This window comes from Hipposideros armiger, unplaced genomic scaffold (genome assembly GCF_001890085.2).
Source record: "Hipposideros armiger isolate ML-2016 unplaced genomic scaffold, ASM189008v1 scaffold_58, whole genome shotgun sequence".
Taxonomy (NCBI): Eukaryota; Metazoa; Chordata; class Mammalia; order Chiroptera; family Hipposideridae; genus Hipposideros; species Hipposideros armiger.
Window position 1 is genome coordinate 2,271,070 of NW_017731408.1, and position 24,350 is coordinate 2,295,419.

At 46.2% G+C, this 24,350-nt stretch overlaps 1 protein-coding gene across 5 annotated transcripts in view; it reads right to left on the reverse strand.

Moving 5' to 3' along the window:
• GATB (glutamyl-tRNA amidotransferase subunit B) overlaps positions 1-24,350 on the reverse strand; it is a 67,834-nt gene that overhangs the window by 2,054 nt on the left and 41,430 nt on the right. For all 5 annotated transcript variants that reach the window (XM_019641196.1, XM_019641197.1, XM_019641195.1 and 2 more), the window contains 3 exons: positions 19,691-19,824; positions 12,058-12,136; positions 515-649 (listed from right to left, as the gene is read on the reverse strand). In XM_019641196.1, coding sequence (XP_019496741.1) covers positions 515-649; positions 12,058-12,136; positions 19,691-19,824 — 348 coding nt within the window. The remainder of the gene's footprint in view (positions 1-514; positions 650-12,057; positions 12,137-19,690; positions 19,825-24,350) is intronic.

Sequence of the window (24,350 nt, forward strand, 5' to 3'; positions counted from 1 at the left end):
TTTCCTTTCTGCCTTTCTTCGCACAGCTTAAAGGCATGAAGCTACAGTGTTTCCCTGTGTGTCTCCCCCCTCTGCAGTCATGCCTCCTGGTTTATTATTGAGAGGTGGTCCTCATAAAGCAGAGCTAGCCGCAGCCGATTCCAAGGCCAGCCCTGGAAGAGGACGGCAGGCCTGGGAGGTCAAAACTTGGATCTAGTGAGTTTAGAATAGCCCTTCAAATTGAAACTCCATGAGATTAAACTGCAGGGGTGAATGTTCCTTTTCCTTGGGAAAAGGTGTATTTTTCTAGTATTCACCTGATTTCACCTCTTGACCTTAACTAAACACTGACAAAAACACTTATGTAATTATTGATGAAACTGGGCCAGCCATTAGTAGGAAGTGCCTCCGGGCCGCCACAGGGAGCAGGGGAGAGGCGGGCCCTGGGCCGTGTCTGCAGGCGGGCCCTCTGCTGGCCAGGAGGGCGGTCCCTCCAGCTGCGCAAGAAGGCGCTCTTCACCCTGTGGGGAATTACCACTTGCGGATGCTCCTCCATTGTGGCCTGGCAAAGCTGTTCCAGTGTCTCTCGATCCTGCAGCAGTCCAAGCTCTTTTTCTGAAACAATATGCGCTGGAGTCTTCCCTTTGCTCCTCCACAGTTCCTCAAACACCTACAGGCCAGAGGCAGGAGAGAGGGACAGGGAAGCAAGAAGTCAGCTCCACTTGCTGCAGCTGGGGCAGGCCGAGCAGGTGCTGGTGGGCTCAGCCCATAGGTGCCCTGCCTCCCTCCCGAGGCGTCCGGAAGGAGGCTGAGCCACAGGGCAGCGTGCAGACACCCGAGGCTCTGCCTGCTGAGCTGCTCCCTCAGAGCAGCAGGAGGCCGCACCTGCAGCGACAGGTAAGCCCTACTGGCTGACTCAAACCACAGGGCAGGGAGGGGCTGGGGGAGGAGTGAGAGGATGACTCTCAGGGCTCCTGCTGACAGGATTCCGTGGGCCAGGCACAGCTCTGTCTCCCATTCACTGAATTACTTGAGATGACATTTTGGTGAAGGATGGAACCATACAGGCTGCAGAAGGTAGTAACCACTGCACTTACATGAGGTCCAGAAAACTCGGCCTGCTGGGAAACATGATTTTAGGGGAGCAAGAGAGTGGCCTCATAATGAAGAAACAAAATGGAAAATAACTGAAAACATAAATTATAATCCACAGGGACCCCAGTCTACCACCATTATCCCCTACAGGTGGGGCTGGCCCCAGATCTGGCTAGGATGACTAACAGTTAAGGGTGTTTATACTTAATGGTTTTTCTACTTAAAAAATGATAACAAATCCCCAAACTTATCAAAGTTGGAAGACAGAAAATATTTTTGAAGAAAGCATTTCCTAGTGTAGTTTTCCTTATTCCTCTTAATTTTCTCACGTAAGCTGGAAGGGGGTGGTTTTCCGGTCTCCTGCTGCACCTCCTTCATCTTAGCCTGCAGTCAGTACTGAGCACTGAGCACCCGTGAGACCACTGCAGAGGAGGATGGGCCAGCCAGGAGCCTTTCCTCCCGGGAAAATCGCTGGTCAATAATTAGCACATAGGACTTCCAGTCAAGATGGCGGAGTAGGTAAAAGCTATGCTCGCCTCTTGCCACGACCGCATCAAAATTACAACTCAATTATTAACAACTATCCCTGAGAGCCAGCTGAAGACTAGCTGAACAGAAGTCCTATAGAGAAGTCACATTGAGACTGGTAGGAGCAGCAGAGACATGGAGTGGGCAGGTCCCACACCCAGAGTGTGGCAATTAATCAGGAGGGATATCTCAGCTGTGGTGGTCCCCTCTGAAGAGCAAGGGGTCCCAGCCTGTGGTACCTCTGCCGGGAACAGGAGTCCCTACCTATTCCATCTGGCTGTAAAAACCCAGCAGGGATTGCATCTGAGTGAGACGGAGGGCTGCTGGAGGCTGAGGCAGTCCTCTTGAGCAGCCCATGCATGGACTCTCGCTCACAAACTCACTCGCTCCAGCTCAGGAGCAGTAGCTCAAAATGCACCAGGGACATATGGGGAGAAACTGCACTGACTGGCTTTAGGGCTGGAGGAGCAGGGGTGATGGCAGCTCTCTCTGGGGACAGAAGTGCTAGCAGGCACCAATGCTCCTTTGTTGAGCTCTTCTCCCACCCAGCCAGCCTGGTGCAGGTGGGCGCCAAATCTGAGCGCTCCATTAACCTGGCTAACATCGCTCACCCTGCTCTGGTGATTCCCTGAGACCACGACTTACCCAACTCGCTGGCCCACCTGAGCCACTTCCAGTGGCTTTTCCATACAAATGGCCTGCCTCAGGTCATGCCATGGATTTTCCTAGTATCTGTTAAAGGTCAACAAACCATGGCTGGCCTTGGCATGCTCTGTACCTCTTGCTAAGTGGCCCCAATCCTGACACAAGTAGCGATCAGTCTTGGCTTGAAACATAGCTGCAACTAAGGCACATGTGGTGCCCACCAAAAGGTCCCAAGCCCAGGATAAGTGGCAGCCGGCCTGGGTTCACAGTATACCCTCTTCCAAGTGCCTCCAAGCCCAGCAGAAACGACAGCTGACCTTGGCCTGCACCGGAGCCCCTCCCAAGAGGCTCTAGAAACAACCCACCCAGTGTCCAGCTTCAGATCGCACCAGAGCACCACCCAGCCAGCTCCACAAATGACACCGAAGGGCAGACTGGGCTGGCACCAGAGCCACGCTAAAGTGACATTTGCTCTGTGGGGTCAGCCCCGACATAACAGCCCCAGAATAGCCAAAGCAACCTTAAGAACAAAGTTGGAGGTATCCCTCTACCTGATTTCAGGCTGTACTCCAGAGCTATGGTGGTCAAGGCAGTGTGGTACTGACACGGGGACGGATGTGTGGATCGGTGGAGCAGAGTGGAGAGCCCACAGGTAAGCCCACACCTACATGGTCGACTGGTCTGACAGTGGAGGCAGGGTTGTACAGTGGGGTAAAGACAGTCTCTTTGTGGATGGTGCTGGGAAAGCTGGACAGATACATGCAGGGAGTGAGGATGGACCACTTTCTTACACTAGATGGAAGAATAAACTGAGATTGGATTGGGGACTTAGGGGTAGGGCCTGAGACCATGAAGCTCCTAGAAGAAAACACAGGTAATAAACCCTTTGACATCACTCTTAGCAATATTTCTTGGTTATGTCTCTTTGGGCAAGGGAAACAAAAGAAAAAATAAACAAATGGGACATTAAACTAAGAAGTTTTTGCACAGGAAAGGAAACCTACAACAGAACAAAGGGATAACCTACAAAAAGGGAGAAGATATTTGCCAATGTTATGTTCCACGAGAGGTTAACATCCAAGATATATGAGGAAGTCAAAGAACTCAACACCAAAAATAAATAAATAAACAATCCAATTGAAGAATGACCTGCATAGGCACTTCTCCTGAGAGGATATGCAGATAGCCAACAGACCTAGGAAGGGATGCTCGGCGTCGCTGGTCATCAGGGAAATGCAGTTAGCGCCACGGTGAGATTCACCTCACATCTGTCGGAATGCTTATCATCAACAAAGTGCTGGCGAGGATGTGGAGGGAGGAACCCTCGTGTACTGTTGGTGGGGCTGTAAACTGGTGCAGCCACTGTGTAGGGCAGTGTGGAGGGTTCTTAGAAAAATAGACACGGACTGCCATACATGACCCAGTGGTTCCCCGTCCGGGTACTTATCCGGAGGCCCAAAACACTAATTTGAGAGGATGTGTGCACCCCATGTTCATTGCAGCATTATGTATAATAGTGAAGATAAAGAAGCCACCTAGGAGTCCATCAATAAAGATGCAGTACAAATAAATAATGGAATATTACTCAGCCATAAAAAAAAGAATGAAATCCTGCCGTTTGTAACAACCTGGATGGACCTAGAGGGTATTATGCTGAGTGAAATAAATCAGACAGAGAAAGACAAATACCATACGATTACACTTATATGTGGAATCTAAAAAACAAAACAAACAGACTCATAGACACAGAGAACAAATTGATGGTTGCCAGATGGGCGGGAGGTGTGGGGGCTGGGTGAAAAGGTGAAGGGATTAAGAAGTACAAATTGGCAATTATAAAAATAGTCAGAGATGTAGAGTACAGCTTTGGGAATATAGTCAATAATATTGTAATAACTGTGTATAGTGTCAGATGGGTACTAGACTTACTGGGGTGATCACTTTGCAAGGTATATAAATGTCCAATCAGTATGTTGTACACTTGAAACTATATTATATTGAAAAATTCACTGAAAAAGTAACTGAAATATTAAAAACAAATTAGCACATAGAGCAAAGCAAATGAAGGGGGATATGCTCGGAGTCTCAGCAGGGCTCAGCGTTTTCCCCAGTCTGGCCCGAAACAAACTACAAATATTTATCATGGCTGTGCGAGGTAGTGCGCCTCCAGCCCAGCTGTCTGAAGACCCACAGAGACTGTGGCCAAGAGGTGTCCATCGTGGGTCCTTCTGTCAGCTCCCTCGCAGGGCGCCCCTCTGGCTACCACCAAACAGCCCTGGGTGCTTAGGGAAAACCTGTCCCTCCTCTTAGAAAAATACAGAACATACAGGCCTTCAACTCAGTTCTTCAAGTATTTAGTCAGCCCGACAATGAGTTAAGGCATGTAGAGAGAGGGGGCACAAAAGCAGGTGAGAGCTTTCCCTGCCCTCAACAAGCGTATCAATGGGGAATGGGAGAACCGAGCAGTCTACAATGCGGAGCGTGCTCAAGGGAGCTGCCAGAAGCAAGTCTGAAGGATTCTTGCCTTCTTTCCCTGATGTATTTTTCTTGAACTAAGACTTAAAAACATTGTTTCTCATTATGAAATAGTTAATATATGATCGCTGTAAAAAATACGGAAATATAGAGGAGATAAGTGTCTCATCACCTGTACTCCCATTCCCTCAAGATAAGCAGTGTTAGCATTTTGGCGTTTTCCTGTCCTATCTTTTCTGTTTTGCACCATAGTTGTGATCATAATGTACAGACAATTTGCGACCTGCTTATTTCACTTATTACAGAAGTGCTTTCTTACTATTAAAACCCATCTCTATCAAATGTATTTATCATAATTTAATTGAATTACCCCCTACTGTTAGGTATTTAGGCTTTGACCAATGTTAATTTTGTTCATCTCTATAGTCTCCTAAAAAAGTTCCTAGTTGAAAATGTCCAACATTCAGGAAGAGAGAGAGCTAGATCTCTGGCTCAAAACGGAAATCAACTGCAAGGAGTGGCTCAAAGAATCCATGCAGCAACCCTTTCTAGGAAGAGGAAGACAAAAGCACAGCAGCCATGGCCTTACCGCCTGGGCCTGGAAACAGGCATGCCTGCCAATCACGGGCCACTCCCAGGCCCACGTCACTTCTGCTCCCGCTGCAGCTGAAAGCACAGAGAGGACCTCAGCGGCTGACTAGGGTGTCAGCCTTTGCCTGACACCTGATACAGCTGGGACCCCACAGGCTCAAGAACCAGAAGAGGTGATGTGAGGCAGCTCAGGATCCCTGCCAAGCCACACCATTCAGAGGGAGAAGCAGGACAACGCCAGGACGGATGCTTTTAAATGCAGAGGGCTGGCTGCTCTCTGAGAAAGCGCGCTGGGTGGGGGTACAAAGGAAGGGACCCTAGAAAAACACTTCAGTGGCCTCCAGGAACAAATAGAAGCCTGGTGGCTGGAGTGTACTCCACTCCCAGAGTTGGAATACATCAGCTTATTAACGTCCCAGATTAGTCAAGCGGCCACTGCGGCCAGCTTCAGCCCCAGGGCTGACACACTGTGCCTTCCTGGCTGGAGCCCAGCAGGGTGGGAGTTGAGGAAGGGCCCTACTCTGCAGAGTCCCTCCCCTGGCCCTCTTGCTGCAAACACAATGGCCTCAGAGGTTGCCAGCCTCTGCTGCAGTACAAACCCCCAGCTTCTGTCTGTAATCACCACCCTGGGAAGTGCAACTGTTTCTGGCCAGGAGTGCAGCTCCCAGGCCCTGCTGTTGCCCACCCAAGACAAACAACAAGGGATTCCCAGTGCAGTGCTGGTCACCTGTGTTAATAAACGGCCACTGAAACTATGGAGTAATGCAAGCTGGGAACCCTCAATCACACCAACCGCTGGAGCCAGCTAGGACCCAGGACACGCGGCCTTCAGTTCCTGGGGACAAATTCACACACCCTCTTAACTACTACCCAGGTGTTTTCTCCCACTAAAGCTATTTTTAAAGTATCTAGAAGGAAGGATGGAAGGAAAAGCAGGCAGGCCTCCCTGTCCTGGGCGCTTCCAGGGTCAGTGTGGAGGAAAGACCTGTTCAAGGGAGATGGTTGGGAGGGAGCTGTGACAGTTACAGTGCGGGGTGTCCCCTCTGGTCAAAGGCAAGTATTGTGAAAGGTCACCCTTCTACAAAGGAACAAACATCCACCCAAGCCCTTACAAGAAGCAGGGCAGGGTAAAATGCGCCAAGAGCTGAAGCACTAAAAAGGAGAAAAAGACATCCAAGCATTTGTATGCATGGTTTGTAACACTGTCTACAAAGGCTTTTGGCGATTTCTGCTTAAAGCAGACCCCAAACTAGACAAGAGGAAATTGTTTAAAGGGCACACTTGCATATTAAAGTTCAATTTTCATCTCTAAGGAATCCCAATCAGCCTCATCTCACTGTTAACACAACCGGACAACCCTCGGGAGACAGTGAATCATCCACACCTATGTCAGGCGAGCACAAAGGAGAGACACATCCTGCCTGATTTCCCGGGGTGTGGTTGGCCAGCAGTCTGCACCACACCCAGGGCCTCTGAGTCACAAGGGGTTCACAAGGGATCCTGGGCTGCGCTGAGCTGTGACTCTGCTGGGTGGGTCTGGTGGGCCCCGTCCTTGGCGAGGGGAGGAGATGGGGCTGCACCTGCTGCTTCAGTAGAAAGAATTGGATCCTGTGAGAGGAATCCAGATGTTTTTGTCTACAGCTACTAGGTCGCTCATGATGATAAATAACCTTTGAGTTTTTCCTTCCATTTCTGAAAAATAGGGTGGCTTCATCGCAGCGACCTCTTAACTCCCCTGGCCTTCAGGGTGCTGAAGGGATGAGGTTTGTAAATCTGAGAAGCATTGCTGGAACCCCTGGAAGGTGCAGTCAAATGTGTAAGGGATGAAAATACTGGGCAGTGATGTAAGGGAGACACAGGTGGTGAGAAATGGATTAATAATAAATTAGATCTGAAGTGGGAGACTCTTTGAAACTCAGAATGTTCTCAAAACAGGATGATTCTTGCTGCATACCTGTCATCCTTAGGAGTCAGTCACTCAGTCAACTTTCTTCCTCACCTCCAGGTCACCTGATCACTAATGGAACCTCTTCCAGCTCTGGCAGAGGAAACACCAATAACCAGTAGAACCAGCTTGAGCACACTCGGGCTTACCGGGTTTCCAAAACCAAAGGCCTACTTGGATTCTTCTATTAAAATCAGTAAAAAATAATTGTAACACATTTTTTTTGAAGTATACTACAGAACATCGTGGTGCAGAAGACAAGACCCCACTCACTCCCCTTAAATCTACAACTAGTCCGGCATCTATAACCCAACAAAGGTTCCTCTGCCCAACACACTAGCCCGAGATCCACACATCCGTACATGGGAAGGTGGGTACTGGAATGCGCAGGGGAGGCAGGACCAGGGACAGGACAGGGACAGTGCTCACAGACACGGTTCCCCAGCGAACACGGCAGTGGCGAAGGAGTCAGGGCGTGGCCTCCACACTATGGCCGGGCAGAGGTGTCAGCGCTGGGGAGTCTCGCTCCCTCCCCCTTGGCAGTTGAGCCCAGAAGCGGCAGCAGAGATGAACTTACCTCCTCTTGGCTACAGCACAGTGGTGCCAGTGGCCGTAGGGAACCAGGTTACAGCACAGACTTGTGAACCCAGCTCCCCTTCACCCCCACATCCCCACACCAGGGTGGTGGTACCCTGAGACCCAGGAGACAGACACAGTGGGAACACCCACCACCCTGGTCACCCAGGCAGTGACTCCCATGACTATAGCTATGCCCCCCTCCAGGTGCAAGAGGTAAGAGAAAATAAAAACTTGCACTATAGCACCATCTGCTGGAAAACAAAAGAAAGACTTCTAATGATCAACTTTCTGAATTATTAAAATTAAACACTACCTAAATAAGAAAAGGGCTCACTACTTCAAATGCCAGTAGAGGCACAATCTATCAAGACCACAAACAACAAAGATAACACAGTAACAGAAAAACAAAAAATAATAATTCTCTAGAAACCAAGCTTAAAGTCAGTGAAGGCTGTGATCTAATTGATAGAGATTTCAAAATAGCAGTTATGAAGAAATTCAATGAGGTACAAGAAAACTCAGAAAGGCAGTCCAATAAGCTCAAGAATAAAATTAATGAACAGGAGTACTTTACCAAAGAGACTAAAACTATAAAAAAGAACCAAACAAATTCTGGAGATGAAGAAAATAAATGAAATGAAGAACGCATTAGAAAGCACTGGAAATAGAGCAGACCATGTGGATGAAAGAATTAGTGAGCCCTAAGAGATGGAAGAAACAGAAGAAATCTAGAAATTATTCCAGTGGAAGAGGAGAGAGAACTAAGATTTTAAGAAAATGAAAGCACTCTATGAGAATTATTGGACTCCATTAGAAAGGGCAACGTAAGGATAATGGGTATCCCAGAAGAAGAGAGAGAAGGAAACAGCCTATTCAAAGCAATAATTGAGAACTTCCCAAACCTAGGGAAGGAACTGAACATTCAAGAAGCTAAGAGAACACCTAATTATCTCAGAGCAAAAAGAACTTCTCCAAGACACATTAAAACTGTCAAAAGTTAATGATAAAGAATTCTTAAGGAAACCGGAGAAAAAAAGGACAGTAACCTACAAAGGAAACCCCATCAGATTACCATCAGATTTCTCTACAGAAACCCTACAGGCCAGGAGACAATGAAATGATATATTCAAAATATTGATAGAGAGAAACCAGCAACCAAGAATAATATATCCAGCAAAGTTAAATCCTTTAAATATAAAGGAGTAATAAAGGCTTCCTCAGACAAACAATGAGGGAATTTACCACAAGACCTGCATTACAACAAATGTTTAGCTTCTGCCTGAAACAAGACAAAAAGTACACAAAGCTTTAAGGTGGCAGACAGAAGCAGAAATTTGCAACTCAAATTCAGAATGTGGTGTTAAACAATTAGAACATAAAGGTTAAAGGGAAAAAGCGTTAAAAAATAGACCAATCAATAGTAAGGAAATTGAAAGAGTAGTCAAAAACCTCCCCCCCAAAAAAATCCAGGACCAAATGGCTTCACTGGTGAATTTTACCAAACATTCGAAGATTTAATACCTATATTTCTCAAACCCTTCCAAAAAATTGAAGAGGATGAATGTTTCCTAACTCATTTTATGAGGCCAACATTACCCTGATACCAAAACCAGGCAAGGACATCACAAAAAAAGAAAATTACATGCCAATATCTCTGATGAACACAAATGCAAAAATCCTCAACAAGATACCAGCAAACTGAATCAATAATACATTAAAAGGATCATACACCATGATCAAATGGGATTCATTTCAGGGATGCAAGGATAGTTCAACACCTGAAAATCAATCAACATGATACACCACATTAACAAAATGAAAGGTAAAAATTATATGATAATCTCAATAGATGCATTAAAGCGCCTGACAACATACAACATTCATTTATGATGAAAACTCTCAAAATGGGTTTGGAAGGAAAGTACCTCAACATAATAAAGGCCATATATGACAAACCCAAAGCTAATATACTCAAAGGTGAAAAACTGGAAGTTTCTCCTCTAAGAGCAGGAACAAGACAAGGATGCCCTCTCTTGCCACTTTTATTCAACATAGTATTAGAAATACAAGTCACAGCAATTGGCAAGAAAAAGAAATAAAAGGCATCCAAATTGGAAAGAAAGAAGTAAAACTGGCACTATTTGTGGATGACATGATTTAGTATGTAGAAAACCCTCAAGACTCTACCAAAAGAAACTATTAGAAATAATAAACAAATATAGTCAAATTGCAGGATACAAAATCAATATACAAAAATCTGTTGCATTTGTATATACTAATATATATCAGAAAGAGAAATGAAGAAAACAATCCCATTTACAATGCATCAAAAATAAAATACCTAGGAGGTGAAAGACCTAAACACTGAAAACTACAAGACAATATTGAAAATTGAAGATACAAAGAAATAGAAAGATATTTCATGTTCATGGATTGGAAGAATTAACTGTTAAAATATCTATATTTAAAGCAATCTATAGATTCAGTGCAACCCCTATCAAAATCCCAATGGCATTTTTTCACAGGAATAAAACAAAAAATCCTAAAATTTTTATGGAACCACTAAAGACCCCGAATAGCCAAAGCAATCCTACGAAAAAAGTACAAAGCTGGAGGCATCACACTCCCCAATTTCAAACTATACTACAAAGCTGTGGTAATTAAAACAGTTTAAGTAATGCAGAAAAATATAAAGATTTTTCAAATTCTACCACCTTGAAATAATTACTACTAATATGGGTTGGACACCATTCCAGGCACCTTTCCATGAATATATACCAATAGAAGAATGGATTCTTTATAAAAATAAAATACCCTTTTCTCTTTTTCACCAGAAAATCAATAAGTGATTTTCTTAAAAACAGAGAACAAAGTAGAAAAATAAAAAAGCAAAATCCTCAAGGCACTGATCTATAGGGAGATTTCCTTATGCAGCACACAGTTCACACCTTTCTAATCCGACAGACTCTTGCTTCACTTTGATTGCTTCACAGAAGCCAGGATTCACCCCACCTCCTTTAAACATGCTGGAAGTCTGTTTAGAATCCCAACTTGTCTTGATCTATATATGAACCTAGCTGTCAGCATCTTTCACCATTTTCCATTTCTTCCTACTGAACCTATCATATTCACTGCATTACGTGTTTTTTTTTTTCCCTTATTTTGGTGAGACAAGGTGAGTGGGAAGGGGAAGAATGTTTTCCCCCTCTCATTTCAAACGCTACAATTCATCTGCGTGTGTGTGTGTGTGTGTGTGTGTGTGTGTGTGTGTAGGTTTATTTCTGCCCTCAGGCCCTCTAATCTTTCTGCTACTGCTGAGCATGGTCATAAACCTTTGTATTCCTCTGAGGGCGGCGAGGCGGCCAAAATCCTTTCCCAAATGTGGCGGTCCCCGTAGCCGACAGCCTCACTAGGTGGTGGGTAAACAGGGCCTTTGTTAGTTCCTGTCAGAGTCGGTGTATGCTCCATGGTGCCTCATAATTAACCCAAAGCAGCCACTTTTCCAAAGCCTCACTTTGTAACCTGCCACTACTGCTGATCTGTATGAATATTAAATGCAAAAGGCATCATTAAAATCACATTAAGTTTCTGGCTGAAGTATTGACAGCTGTGAATCGGAAGCTGAGATCAGGCGGCCACTTTGGTGTTGCTTGTCTTTCTAGGATCTTATTTGCACGTGTTCTCAGAATTACAGGAATCTCACCCACCTGAGACTGTTAGGCGATGGACATGAGGCAGAAGGCCTCTGATGAGGATGCTATTTTTCTGAGTTTTCATACACACTGGGCAGGTGTGTAAAATTTCTCTACTAAGTGCGAGCCCGCAGCCTGTCTGACCTCATTCTCCTTGCTGAAGAACTGACTTTCAGGGGCGGCTGGGAGGCTGCAAAGGAAGTGAGAGGGAACACCTCAGGGCACAGGGGATGTTCCAGCAGTCTGAGGCCCCAAGCTGCAGGGCCCCAGCCTTTCACATAGACAAATGTTTGGGAAACGTAACTCTTCTTCTTGGTTAGCAAAGATGAGAAGTGAGTCACCTGCCTAGCACATACTGGCTTTATTTCATCTGCTAAATAAAATGTTCCTACCTTTCAGTATAAAAATAGCAGCTACAAGCATTTACTACTTCAATTATGAAATTCACTTAGTGATGGCATTTGATTTCACAGAAAACATTTCCTGGGGTAGCAGAGCAGTCAGAAGCTTTAGGAAGTGTGGACATACCTGTTTAGCTGCAGACGAAGAGATGGCTTTCCTGTCCAGCAGGTTGAGAAGCTCGGCCAGTGCAGAAGGAGTGACAGGACTAAGCCCCCAAAAGAAGAGAAAAGAAATTTACATTTCACATTGTCAGGGTATCCACGGAGTTATTCAGAATCAGAGCAACCAATTTTGCAGGTTTAAATATTTAAACCCCCACCCGGGAATGAAAACAACAGGCCAATTGGCTCTTTTATTTTGTATTTTAGGATATAACAAATTTTTGCGATGAGTGTTGTGTCTCTTTGTTTTACCACCCAACACTAACAGCTGTTTGGCAGAAGTTGTAGCAACAGACAACTGCTCAGTTTAATTAGTTAAAAAAAAAAAGAGGTGGTTGCAAAATTTATGAACCATGAAGAGAAAAAAAAAACACAAAAACCAAGTAATTAAATATTTTCAACTAAAAGATCAGCCTAAAAATTGCTTCAAACAAAACAGCTAACAAAGCCCCTTTTTTGGTGTTTTTTGTGCAAATATAAATTATTTTTGTGAGAGCTGCTCTTCAAGGGAACACAACGACTACCCACCATGTCTTTAACTGTCTTGATGGGCATCTCCACAGACTGCTCTCTCTTGCAGGCTCATGACTGCTTTCTGGACACAAAAGGACCCAGAGTTCATTATCACGTACTTCTAGACGTGACCTGTTTGCCAAAATCGCCTGATATAAAAGGCCGAGGAGCAAAGAAACACATAAAGTGTCATTAATTTATATTCAGAGGTAGGAGGGGCGGGGGGTGAGAGCCTAGATTAGTGAAAAGACAACACTGAATTACAGACTATGTATTTCTTTTATTTTTTTTCTTTTCTTTTTTTTTTAATTGGGAAACAGTGTTTTTCCAGGGCCCATCAACTCCAAGTCAAGTAGTTGTTTCAATCTAGTTGTGGAGGGCGCAACTCAGCGGCCCATGCAGGGATTGAACTGGCAACCTTGGTGTTATGAGCCTGCATGCTAACCAACTGAGCTAATCGGCCACCCCTGTATTTCTTTTAAAATATATGGTTTTGCTGCTTCCAAACACATAGAGCAACTAGGCTATGAAACGCTGTCTGCCTGAGGTCATTAGGGCACTAGTTTTAAACAGATAGGAAAGACCTATAAATAGCATATTATCCGGTCTATGTCAATGACAGCTTCTCAAATGCTTAACGTCACTTGAAAACACCTTCTGTTTAAGTCTCCGTTGCCATCATTCACTATTCATTTTTGTTGTAAGCTCAGGTAATAAAAAGGAAACTACCGTTTGGCCTCTGCCAATTTCCATGAATTTCAAACCAATCGAGTGCAAGTTAACCAGGTAGGACTTACTATAGTCTGACTCTTGCTCAGTGAAACCTCATCAGTGTGGTTCGTTCAAAACAGCTGACACAGAGGCAGACCATCATCCTCAAGAGTGTCTGTTTATCCCAAAGCACATTTGGATAAAGGTACTTCCAAGCGGAAATTAGGTTTGGAGAGTGTCTGGTGTTATTAATTTGGTATCTGGAACATCTGCAAAGCACCCTGATTACATCTCAACAGGAAGAGGGGCAGGGGGCTGGGAAATAAACTGATAGCCTTTTTCCAGCCCCCTCATCCTTACTGACAAGTTATATAGAATCAGGTTGCATTAAAGATGCTGGTTTCTGGGATGTTCTGCAATCCTAGGAAATATAATGGCCAATTAGAGTATAGACTGTGTAGAACTATAATCAGCACTGTGGTTGAACTAAATTTCTATAACATGCACACAAAAAAATGGGGGTCCCTACTCTCATATGAGTTAATGATATAAGGGATGTTGGGACAGAGAAGGACAGAAATAGAAGACAACATAACTAAAAATACTTTGCCTTTCATCCAATGACCTTAATTCATTAGTGAGGTCATAAGTTTACACTATAAAGTATCTACATTGACCTACCAACACTTGGGATTTCTCAGTCCCCGCTTTGTACCCACGATGCTTGACGCCTAGTAGGTCACTAACATTTATGTCACAGGTTTCTTCCTCCTAACAGGGGTATCTGGTATACGGCATATACCAATTCCAGATATGCCAGGGCTAATGCCGAGCAAGATGATGACAAAGATCAGTACCTGTCACATTGACCCTGAAAGACCCCACTCATCATGAGACACTCGGATTTGGAACATAATGGTAGCAGAAGCACAAGTTACTAATTTGCTGCTGTCAGATAGTGCTAGTTTCTGGACCGAGAACATGTCTCCACTGAAGAATTATCTGACAGCGAAGGCTTATGCTCTGTGTGCTTGTCTCTAATCCCGAGGACAGACTATCTACAGAGGAGGGGAAATGCGATCTTTCAAAACTTCGCCCAGTGCATTAGAGCTCTTATAGAATCACAACTGCATCGCCAGCTAGGGTTGTGGGAGCAGACATTGTGACACTTCTACAACCACAACCCCACCCCCAGCTCCCTCCAAGCTGTATCCTAGAAATGTGCTGCCCAGCTCAATCCCCAAGCTCCCGTAGGCCCAAAGTCCATCTTCTCTGCTTCTGTTAAAATGGGACGGGAAGCTCCCGGAGGAGACACTGGGGCTTGGACATCCAGGCTGCACTTGTTGCTCAATAATCCTTCTGTCCGTTTTACTAATTTCCTGGCCCCTACCTGGTGCCCCCACTGAAGCAACTGTTCTAGAAAGCCTCCTTCCCAGCATATACTCCACCTCCCACTTCACAAGGACATCAGCTGATGCAAGATTCAGAATTTTCTATGGTGCCCACCCCCCTCCATCCAACCACCCATGCTCTTAATCTCATCACTCTGAGCTCCTACAACTCTGACTCTAATACATCTAACCTGCAGTCCTGTGGCTTTAATCCCACACCTTCAAAAATGCTCACATCTTTCCTTTCTTGAAAATGCCTTCAAGTGATCTCGCAGTCACTTGCTTCTTCCTGGTTTGTACCTAATTTTTACCAATAAAGATCTAGCGACAGAAGCTGCTGTTGACACTTGGAGGCACGTGGGGTTTGGATTCTGACCCTATCCCTCCACAGAAGCTGTCGTCTCGAATTACCACCTCCCTCACTTGTTGCCAAACATAACAAATTGCCCCATCCTTTTGCACCCCAGCTTCTGAGCTACATTTAGACCCCCTTTCCGCCTCCTCCTTCACCATCCCTCTTCCGCTTCCCGCCCGCTAACAACGAGTAGCCTCGGTGTTCCTTCTGTGGTTCCCTGCCTTTGCGTCAGTCTGGTAAAGGGAAAGCACATCTGGCCCCGAGGCTGCCACGGCTGCTCCAGGGTCCAGTTCTCTCTACCCACTAAATCCAACCACCTCTCAAGAGGTCCCATGTCACCCAAACACCAGGGGTTGGCAAATTTCTAGAAAGCCCCAGATTGTAAATATCTAAGGCTTTGTGGGCCACACACGGTCTGTCACATATTCGTCTTTTAGTTTACTTAAGAGATAATCACCAGTCTTAGCTCACAGGCTGTATAAAACCAGGCCGGCCACAATGACCTCTAATAGGCTCCCAACTCCTGCAGCCCCATCCCTGGATGCTATCCCCTGTATCACACTGCGGGACGAATCTGCCTGTCACTGTCAGTCCCTTCTTGGCTCAAAAGCCTCCCCTGGTTTCCTAGAGCTTTCGGAACTACTGCCATAGCTGACACGGAAGTTTGGGGTACTCAACTGGACTGGACAACTGGACAGTTGAACTTCCACAATTTTACCATGAAATGCGTGGTCAGAGAATCTGTAATTTCCACTTTCGTAACTAAATCAAACCTCTTACTAATATTAACAAAAACACAATTTACAAACTAAGATGCTCAAAATAAATAAAAAGCCAAGTTCAACAGAGCTTTTCTGGTTGGATCCTTTAAACACCAGTCTTTTGAGAGGTCTTTAAAGATGAATGCTGATTTGCAAAATCAGTTCCTGCCAAGTTGATCTCCAGAGTGCTCCTTGCCAGGTGTCATCATGAGACTATTGCTAGCTTTGCAGTACTGCTGCTCTAAGCTTTGGAAATTTTCATCCTAGTAGCTGAGGTTGTTTATTAATTAATGTTTGTTCCAAGATGAGGCCGGTATACCCAGTCCAGCTAAAAGTTCTCTGACCTGTGTGGGAAGAGAGCTGCTACAGCTGGGTTTGGGCTTCTCGGTTCTTGTTCAGCATATATTGTAAAACAGAACTGTTGTTTAGCTTTCTCTTTCCCTGATTTTGGAACAACCAACTGCAGTTGATCCTTGAGCAATGCCGGGGTTAGGGGGACCGATCCCCTGTGCAGTTGAAAATCTGTGTGTAACTGTTAACTTCCCCAGAACTTAGAACTACTAATATCCTATTGCTGAATGGAAGCCTTACCAATAACATAAACAGTTGATTAACACATATTTTGTATGCCATACATATTTCTATATAAAGTAACCTAAAGAAAATACTATTAAGAAAATCATAAGGGAGAGAAAATACATTTACAGTGTTTATTTTAAAAAATCTGCATATAAGTGGACCCACAGTTCAAACTTGTGTTGTCCAAGGATCAAGTGTGTACTTTTATTTCGAATTGGGTACCCTTTGGGTTAAAACTCTAGTGCTTATGAATTATTTGGTAAATACCAGGTTCCATGTTCACTCAACAAGCCAATTTATCAACCTCAGTTCCTTTAGAAGCTACCAACATGGTTGTTAAGCAAACCCCTAATTTCACAGACCAACATATAAAGAAAGTGATCTGAAAGTCAGGGGACTTGATGTCCAGTCTTAGCAGTTGTGCAACCTGAGGTCCATCACCTTACTTCTTAAAGCCTCGATTTCCTCATCTGCTAAATGAAAGAGCCAGACCAGGAGATACTGAAGGTCTCTGCAAGACCAGAATTCAGGAATCATAGCCAACAATATAGAAACTATAAGTTCCAAGTTTTTAGATTTTTATCTCCTCCAAATGCTCAAACCGCATCTTGGACCCTTCCTGGCTTCTTCTGGCTAATATTATCTTCCTCTTCCGTGCTCCCACTGCACTGTGTCGAGTTCTAAAACAGGAAGCACCCCATTCTGCCTTGAGCTAAAGGACTGATGCATACGTCTAGTCCGCCCCAGGAGACAGAGAACTTCCTGAGGGCCTGATGGGTCCTGTTCATCTCCCCACGCACCGCACAGTGGTGCTCTACACCTATTCATTAGATCCAGGGCTGAATTCCCGTGACCATCCATACCCTCCATGTTCTGGTTCTACTCCAATCATACAGTCAAACATGCTGTCCTGCCATTTTCCACCCTCTGTTCCTACCAGTTATGCTCTTCCCTGGTCCCCAAACGTGCTGGTTCATTGTCACTCCCATGCCTTAGCTCCCCACTGGTGTTGCCCAGCTCTCTCCTTCCCCAAATCCTATCTATCCTTTAAGGCTTTGGTTCGTAATATCTGCTCCACAAACTCTCCCAGATGGCTCCAGCGCTCACTGAATGGCCACAGTGCTTCAGTGTAGACTGGAGTTTCTGAATAGAGTCAAATCTGAGGGCAGGGATGAAAGATGAAAAGGCAACAGATGCCACAGGAGTTTAGGAAACAGGGTGGCCATACTTAATATGTCAACATGGCAAAGAAAAGGGAACTAACGTTGAGGGCCTACTGTGTGCTGGGCACTGGGCATTTTCCTCTCAAAAACCCTTGGAGGCAGGTATGGTCATTTTCATTTACAGTGAGGAAACTGAGGGTCAGAGAGAGGACTCATCCAAGGTCAGTGCAGGCAAGCAGCCAGGTAAGGAAGAGCACATTACTACATGCACATACGTGTATACACTGCAGGCAAGAGGCGGAACAGGAGGTGGGCATTGTACAGTTAACTTCTCTGAGCAAACAACTTTTTGGAATTGTGTATCAATTCCTGCCTGTCTTCACTTCTCCACGGCCATGACGCTGCTGAGACAATGACACACCCACCCAGACCCGACTCCACTGAGACAGGGACCCTGCCAGGGTCCTGCCACCTCCTATGTGTCCCTATGATTCTCTCCCCCACCACCCGCCTCATGTAAACCTGCTGCTCATTCTTTCCTTCTTGAAACTCCTTTGGTCTGTGTGACATCAGCTCTTTCCTGGTTTTTCTCCTCCTTCTCTGCCCATGCTTCTCAGTGAAAGTCTAGAGAGTCTCAGGCCTTCCCCAGCCATCTTATCACGCTTTATGTTGACAGTTCTCATCTGCTCCAATGACTTCAGGTATCACCTCTATGCTGCTAAGTCCACATTCTGTGTATCTGCATTCCCAGAATGGTCACGCCAAGACTCACCTCAGGATTTTCCCGCGTGCCGTTCCCTTCTCCAGGAACACTTTGATCCCTGGGACTTTGCCTGACTAACGCTACTCACCCTTCACTCAGGTCTTAGCTTAGCCGTTCCCTTCCCTGCTCAGAGCACTTAACTCACTGCTCTGTAATCACCAGCTTCTAGGCTGTCAGCACTGAAGCAGAGTGCGTCTGTCGTGTTGACTGGTCTTCCCTAAGCTTAGCACAGAGCCCAGTGTAAATTAACGTGCCAAATACAGAAAAGATGAGAGTGCTCAGACTTATACCTCCCGATCTCTGTCAGCTGTAGATGCATATATCTGACTGCCTGTTGGTTATCCCCATGAGGGGGATGTCTGTCCTACAGGCAGCTCGAACTCAGCATGTCCAAAAAGGAACATGAAATCCTGCCCTACCCTGTCCTTCTCAGCTTATTCCTCTTTCTTATCTCCCACTAGACTGAAAACCGCGACACTGCCCTTCATTTCACACCACTGCCCACGCAAGAAATCGGAATGCCGTGCCGATACGAGATCATTGCTCTCCATGGGTCCATCTCCCCTCAGCGCTGCTATCACCACCTCGGCTCAGGCCTGGGGCACTTTCCCTGGGCACTCCTAGACGAGGTTCCCAACGGGGCTGCCTGCCTTTAGTCAGTCCTCCCATCCCACCCGCCACAGTGAAACTAAAGTGTGCTTGTGACCTATGGCTTCCAGGGGTTCTTGATAAAGTCCTACAAAGTCCTCCTGGTGGCCTGTGTCCCTCTCTGCAGCCTTCTCCCTTCCGTTCCTGCTAGCCCACCTCAGCACCCTGGAGTTTCTGGGTTTCCTGAGCCTACCGGGCCTGCTTGTCTCTGTGGGTCGCACAACTGCTTCCTTTGTCTGAATGCCCCTGGCCCTTCTCTCCACTTGGCAACTCCCACTAGTGCTTTAGGACTTGGTCCAAGCATTACCTTCTGAAGGAAACGTCGGATGACTGTCCCAGGTTCAGTTCAGGTCCCGTTTTGCACATTCACGGTACCCTGTGCTCGCCTCCAGCACAACAGGATCACACTGAGGTGACTGTCTATTTTCTGACAGGTCTATAGCCCCTCAAACTTAGAAACTCCTTGTCTGATTCACCTGCAGGCTCCAGCCCCAGGACAGCACAAAGGACAGCATGGACAGTCAGAGATGTGAACAAATAAGCGAGTTTTTAGATGTGATGGAGGAATCTGGAATTCACAGGGGAGGTGTGTGTCTCATCAGGAGACCCTGAGGGGGGAGCAGGGAAAGTGTAACACTGGCCGTGCCCTGTTTCAGCTGCGTCTGGACACCGAGTTCATCACAAGGGGAGAAGGAATCCCCAGGATCCACTCACCTCTCACTGACAGCAAGGTTCTGTTGCTTTAAGAAACCCAGAAAAGTGTTGAGGACCCAACTCGTCACTTTTTTGGGCTCTGCTCTAGTTTCTTTCATCACATTTTGGAAGAACTCCAGTAGGCCAGCTTCATTCTGTAAAGAAAAAAAAAATTATATAAAACCTCCAAAAAAATGAAAGATCAGCATTCTGAAGGCAAATCAAACTGCCACCCTCTGCCTCCTCGGAGACACTGCCTCATTCTTTCCTGAACATGGAGATGTCACCAGAAAATCCTGATCACTTTTAGTAAATAGCGAGTATTCTTCTGCTACTGTCACCATGCATTTATGTAGCACTTTCTCAAAGGAATGAACATATTTCACAGCCCTGACTTCAGGGAGCAGAGGATGGGGAACTCTGTCACCCCCCACACTCGCCTGCCCTCCTCCCAGTGTCAGCCTTGAGTACCCTTTAACCTCAGGCCCGCAATGTCTGGCCTCAGTTTACCGTCCTGTCTCTTTCTGGCCCGTCCTCTGCTGGAAGGCCTAGTGATTGCTGGAATAAGGTAAGAGAAGCAAATCTAGAAGGAACAAACAGAAGATTCCAGCTCTGAAAAATCGGAAGTGGGCGATAACCGTGTTCATCTTCACATCATCCCAAGAGGAAGAACTTGGGTGCCTGTGACCCACTTCAGCCACGTAGCCGGCAGAGGGGGCAGCAGCTCCCTGGCCTTCTGAACCGAGCTGGGCCAGCTGACCCTGCCTCTCATCTCCGTGAAAATAATCAGCTGGAATGGCTCGCCAAGGGGCCTTATTTGAGGAAGACGCCACTGTTTCTCCCCTTCTGGACTGTCAGCTCCGTGAGTGAGGGGCCACGCTGTCCCATTCACTCTGTAACTAGAGCTAAATCAGTGCTGGGCCATGGCAGCTGCTTGGGAAATATTAGCAGGATGGAATCCACTCACCATGTGTATTTGTGTTAAATCACACGGGTGCACACTTTATCATACCACGTTCACCTTTAACTATTAGAATTGCCATGATTCCGCATAAGAGTAACTCCAAGGTGCTAACTGCCAGCTCAGATCAACCTGGCAGAACCAAGAAATGTGGTCTTTACAGATCTATGACCAGAAAGCACCCTTCCCACCCCTTGTTTTTCAGTAAGAAAAATAAAGACATGTTCTCCTCACACAGGGGAGGCTGAAATTCCCAAATACAAAGGGGACACATTTAAGCAGGTAGATTTCCCCAACCTGCTGAAATTCAAGTCAAACTACGCTTTCCTTGAAATATTCCTTTTTAACTTTATACTGCAGGTAAGGCTCTCATTCTTGCTCCTTTCAGAGAGCATGCATTAAACAAAAGAACTTTCTGGAAAAATACGATACTAGGAAGAAGCAAGATATAGTAACAAAAGTGCTCCAAAAATTTAGCTTTTGCAGATGCTGTAACACACACACACACAGGCACACAGTTGCTAAGGTAGAAATTCTATAATAAAACAAAAAAATCTACATGCCCCTTCCGACAGAGAAATGCTCCAGTGACAAGCCACCTGAATAATCCCATCAGCATCTCTTGAATCTCTTTTCAAGCCAACGCTGTTATTCTGCTCATGCTCAACCAGGGCAAAGGCCGCCTCAGCAGCCAAAGCCTGACTGCAGATAAAGGCAAACACAGGCAGCGTACAGAGGACAGGCTGCTTAATGCATGGAAACTTATTCTGACCCCCACAATGCTGCGCAAACCACTGGGGAAGTAGAAAACCCGCTATCAGGCCAAATCAGACGGGTAGAGCTGCCTTTGTCCTAACCCAGACAGGCTGGCCCACTGGTGAAAAGAGCTGTCAGGAGGAGAACTCGCTGCTTTGCCAAGGAAAGGTTTTCTAAGTCCACCTAGAAATACTGCACTTGAACTCACAGGCTTGGCTGAGTTTCTGAGACGTGATGAATATCTATTCCGCTCCCCTTGGGTGGCTTTTTTATTGGATGGATAACATGGCAAGTCAGATTTCTGTTTGTCTTTTCGTGTCAGTGCTGTGATGAAGCCTCCGCGAGCTGGAACTGTGCGCCACTGGGGGATCCGTGGTTTCAGTACACAGTCTGAGGCAGACGTGAAAATCTGTGGTTGTGATGGGGTGAGTGACAGGCAGCGGGGCCGATGGGGACTGAGCTGCTGCCACCCAGAAAACAAGGGATCAATAAAAAGTCGCACGTGGGTGTCAGCTCTGGCTCTTTAGATCAGAAGCCTGCTTTTCAGGAAAAAAACACACAGCATTCTAGGTACGGTCATCTTCGTTTTTCTGTGAGATCGGCAAATTAAGCATGGCACAGATCTCAGAACTCCCTGATGAACAGGGGGCAGTGTGGCCATCTGGACTCTTCAGGAAAACAGTGGACCAGTAATTCCCTCACATAGAAACCGTGTAAGAGCAATGCAGAAAGGCCACTGCATTAGGGGACCCTGAACGCCCTTCTCAAAGGCAACGAGCGAACACTGGACTTGGCACTAACCTATCTACCCTACGTCAGACAGAGCACAACTTCAGCCACACAGCGCGTCAAGTCTCCCGGCCAAGTGTAACTCTAATTGTTCCTTCAGAGATGCTACAGCAGCAGGGACAACTGGCCCTGTCTTCTGGATAATACCAGACAGTCTTTACAGCTCTATGACCAGGAAACAACCTTTTCACATTTTAATCAAATTTCCTAAAGCATTCAATTACACCCAGAACCAATGCCAGGCCAGCCTGGTAGACGCTAACGGGAACCCTCCACTGCTGATGGATCTGTCAGCTGGCCAACGCGGGGGTGAGGCAAGGCAGGGGATCACCCTGCCCTCACTGCCACTCGGGGGAAGGAACCCCAGTGCATCCTTTCATTGGGCCCTGGGAGCCACGTGCCCCAAAGCTGTCTTTGCACAGTCTGCCTTCAGAGATGATAAAACATAGGAGGACAATCCCGTTAGAAGAGGATGAAGGCTGACTTCTCAGCTGCCATCCTTGCCCTAAGTCACACACCCAGTGAGTCTGATGATGGGGCAGAAATGAGATGGACTATATTTAGAAGTAGAATGAAACCTGATAGAGACAGCTGCCGAGTGGCAGATTCAGGGAAGAAAAAGCCCACAAAGTACAAGTTGAGAACAGCTGGTTATGTGGCAGGGAGTGACCTGGCAGCACAGGGACCCTAGGTTAGCAATCTGGACTAGTCAAAAGGCTCTCAGGAATATTTGCAAAATATTTGCGAGACAGAGATCAGCAGCCGGCCCTGTGGGGAGCTGCACAAGGCTACTGCTACTCATGATACTGATATTAACAACAAGTTTCAGCAGCAATAATGGGTGCTGAGCACTGTTCTAAGGGCTTTGTCTTCACTGACTGATTTGATTTCAGCAACAACCCTCTAGAACTCTCTCTTACAGATGAGGACACTGACGCATTGACTTGCTTGAGGTCGTAGCAGGAGAGCTAGGACCTGAACCATTGGGGTCTAAGCTCCGAACCTCCATGTTCAGCTGCCTCTGATGAAGGCAAGGTCATGTCCCTGCCTCCCTGGGGACCGAGAGAGCACCTACCAGCGCCGGGCTGTGAAGCAACTTGCTCATCAAAAGAACGCCCTTTCCCACCACGTCCATTATTTTATTTGAGACCTGCCAGCTGTTCAGAGGTTGGTAACATATTAAACATGTTGCAAAGGCTCTCAGCAATTAGCCTGGAAATTAGGAGAAAATGCAAGTTCACTCTCTGCCTTTGCCACTGTACACTAGGCCACGTGGCACGCAATGCTGTGGCATGGACACAACTGCTCCCAGGTCGGGGAGGAAGACAATGGTGCCTCTCTACTGTACCCCTCCACATCCTCTCCTCCGAGAAGTTACCGTGAGCACGCCCAAACCAGACACTGCCCAATTCTGAAGTGCCTCTGACAATACAAAGTCAATCTCATTACGGTTCATGCAGCTTTAAGCGTACGGTATTTCACTGCACTGTAACCCCTCTAATATAGGTAACTCGTGCGGGTTTATAGCTAACTGGGCAGGTCACGCCTGTGGTGGGAGCAGCTGATTGTACAGGAGACCTGCATTTGGGGACTGAATGACAGTGGCTTCAACTGGGCAAGGCTCTCACATGTCATGATGTGCCATTTTATGGAGGCACAAACTGGAATTGCATCCACCTACCACGTGGCAGCGATGTTGGGGTGCACCCACTGAGCATGTCTGGAGACACTGTAAATAGGCCCGCCATGTGCCTATCTGTGGGGGCTCTGTTGTTCCCTCATTATTCCTGTGAATTTGGTCATTCCTACAAAGTGGGAAAAACAAAACGCATACCTACCGACCTTGTGAAAAATGGCCCCAGAAATAACACCAAATGCTAGTGTTGGGATGGAAATAGAAATTAGATAAGGGGCCCAAGAGAGTGGTGGTTCTAGAAGTTATGGCTACATTAAGGAGTGGAAATTCAGTGGGGCAGGGACTTAGATCTTTGCTGTTAAGGAGTCCTCCATCTGCTTTTCATGGAAACAAGAAATGTCTGTGGAAATCTTTCAGCATGAGAAAAGAGAAAAAAATATACTATACAGAGATAGAGAGGTAGATAGATAGATAGATAGATAGAGAGAGAGAGAGAGAGAGAGAGAGAGAGAGAGAGAGAGAGAGAGAGAGAGAGAGAG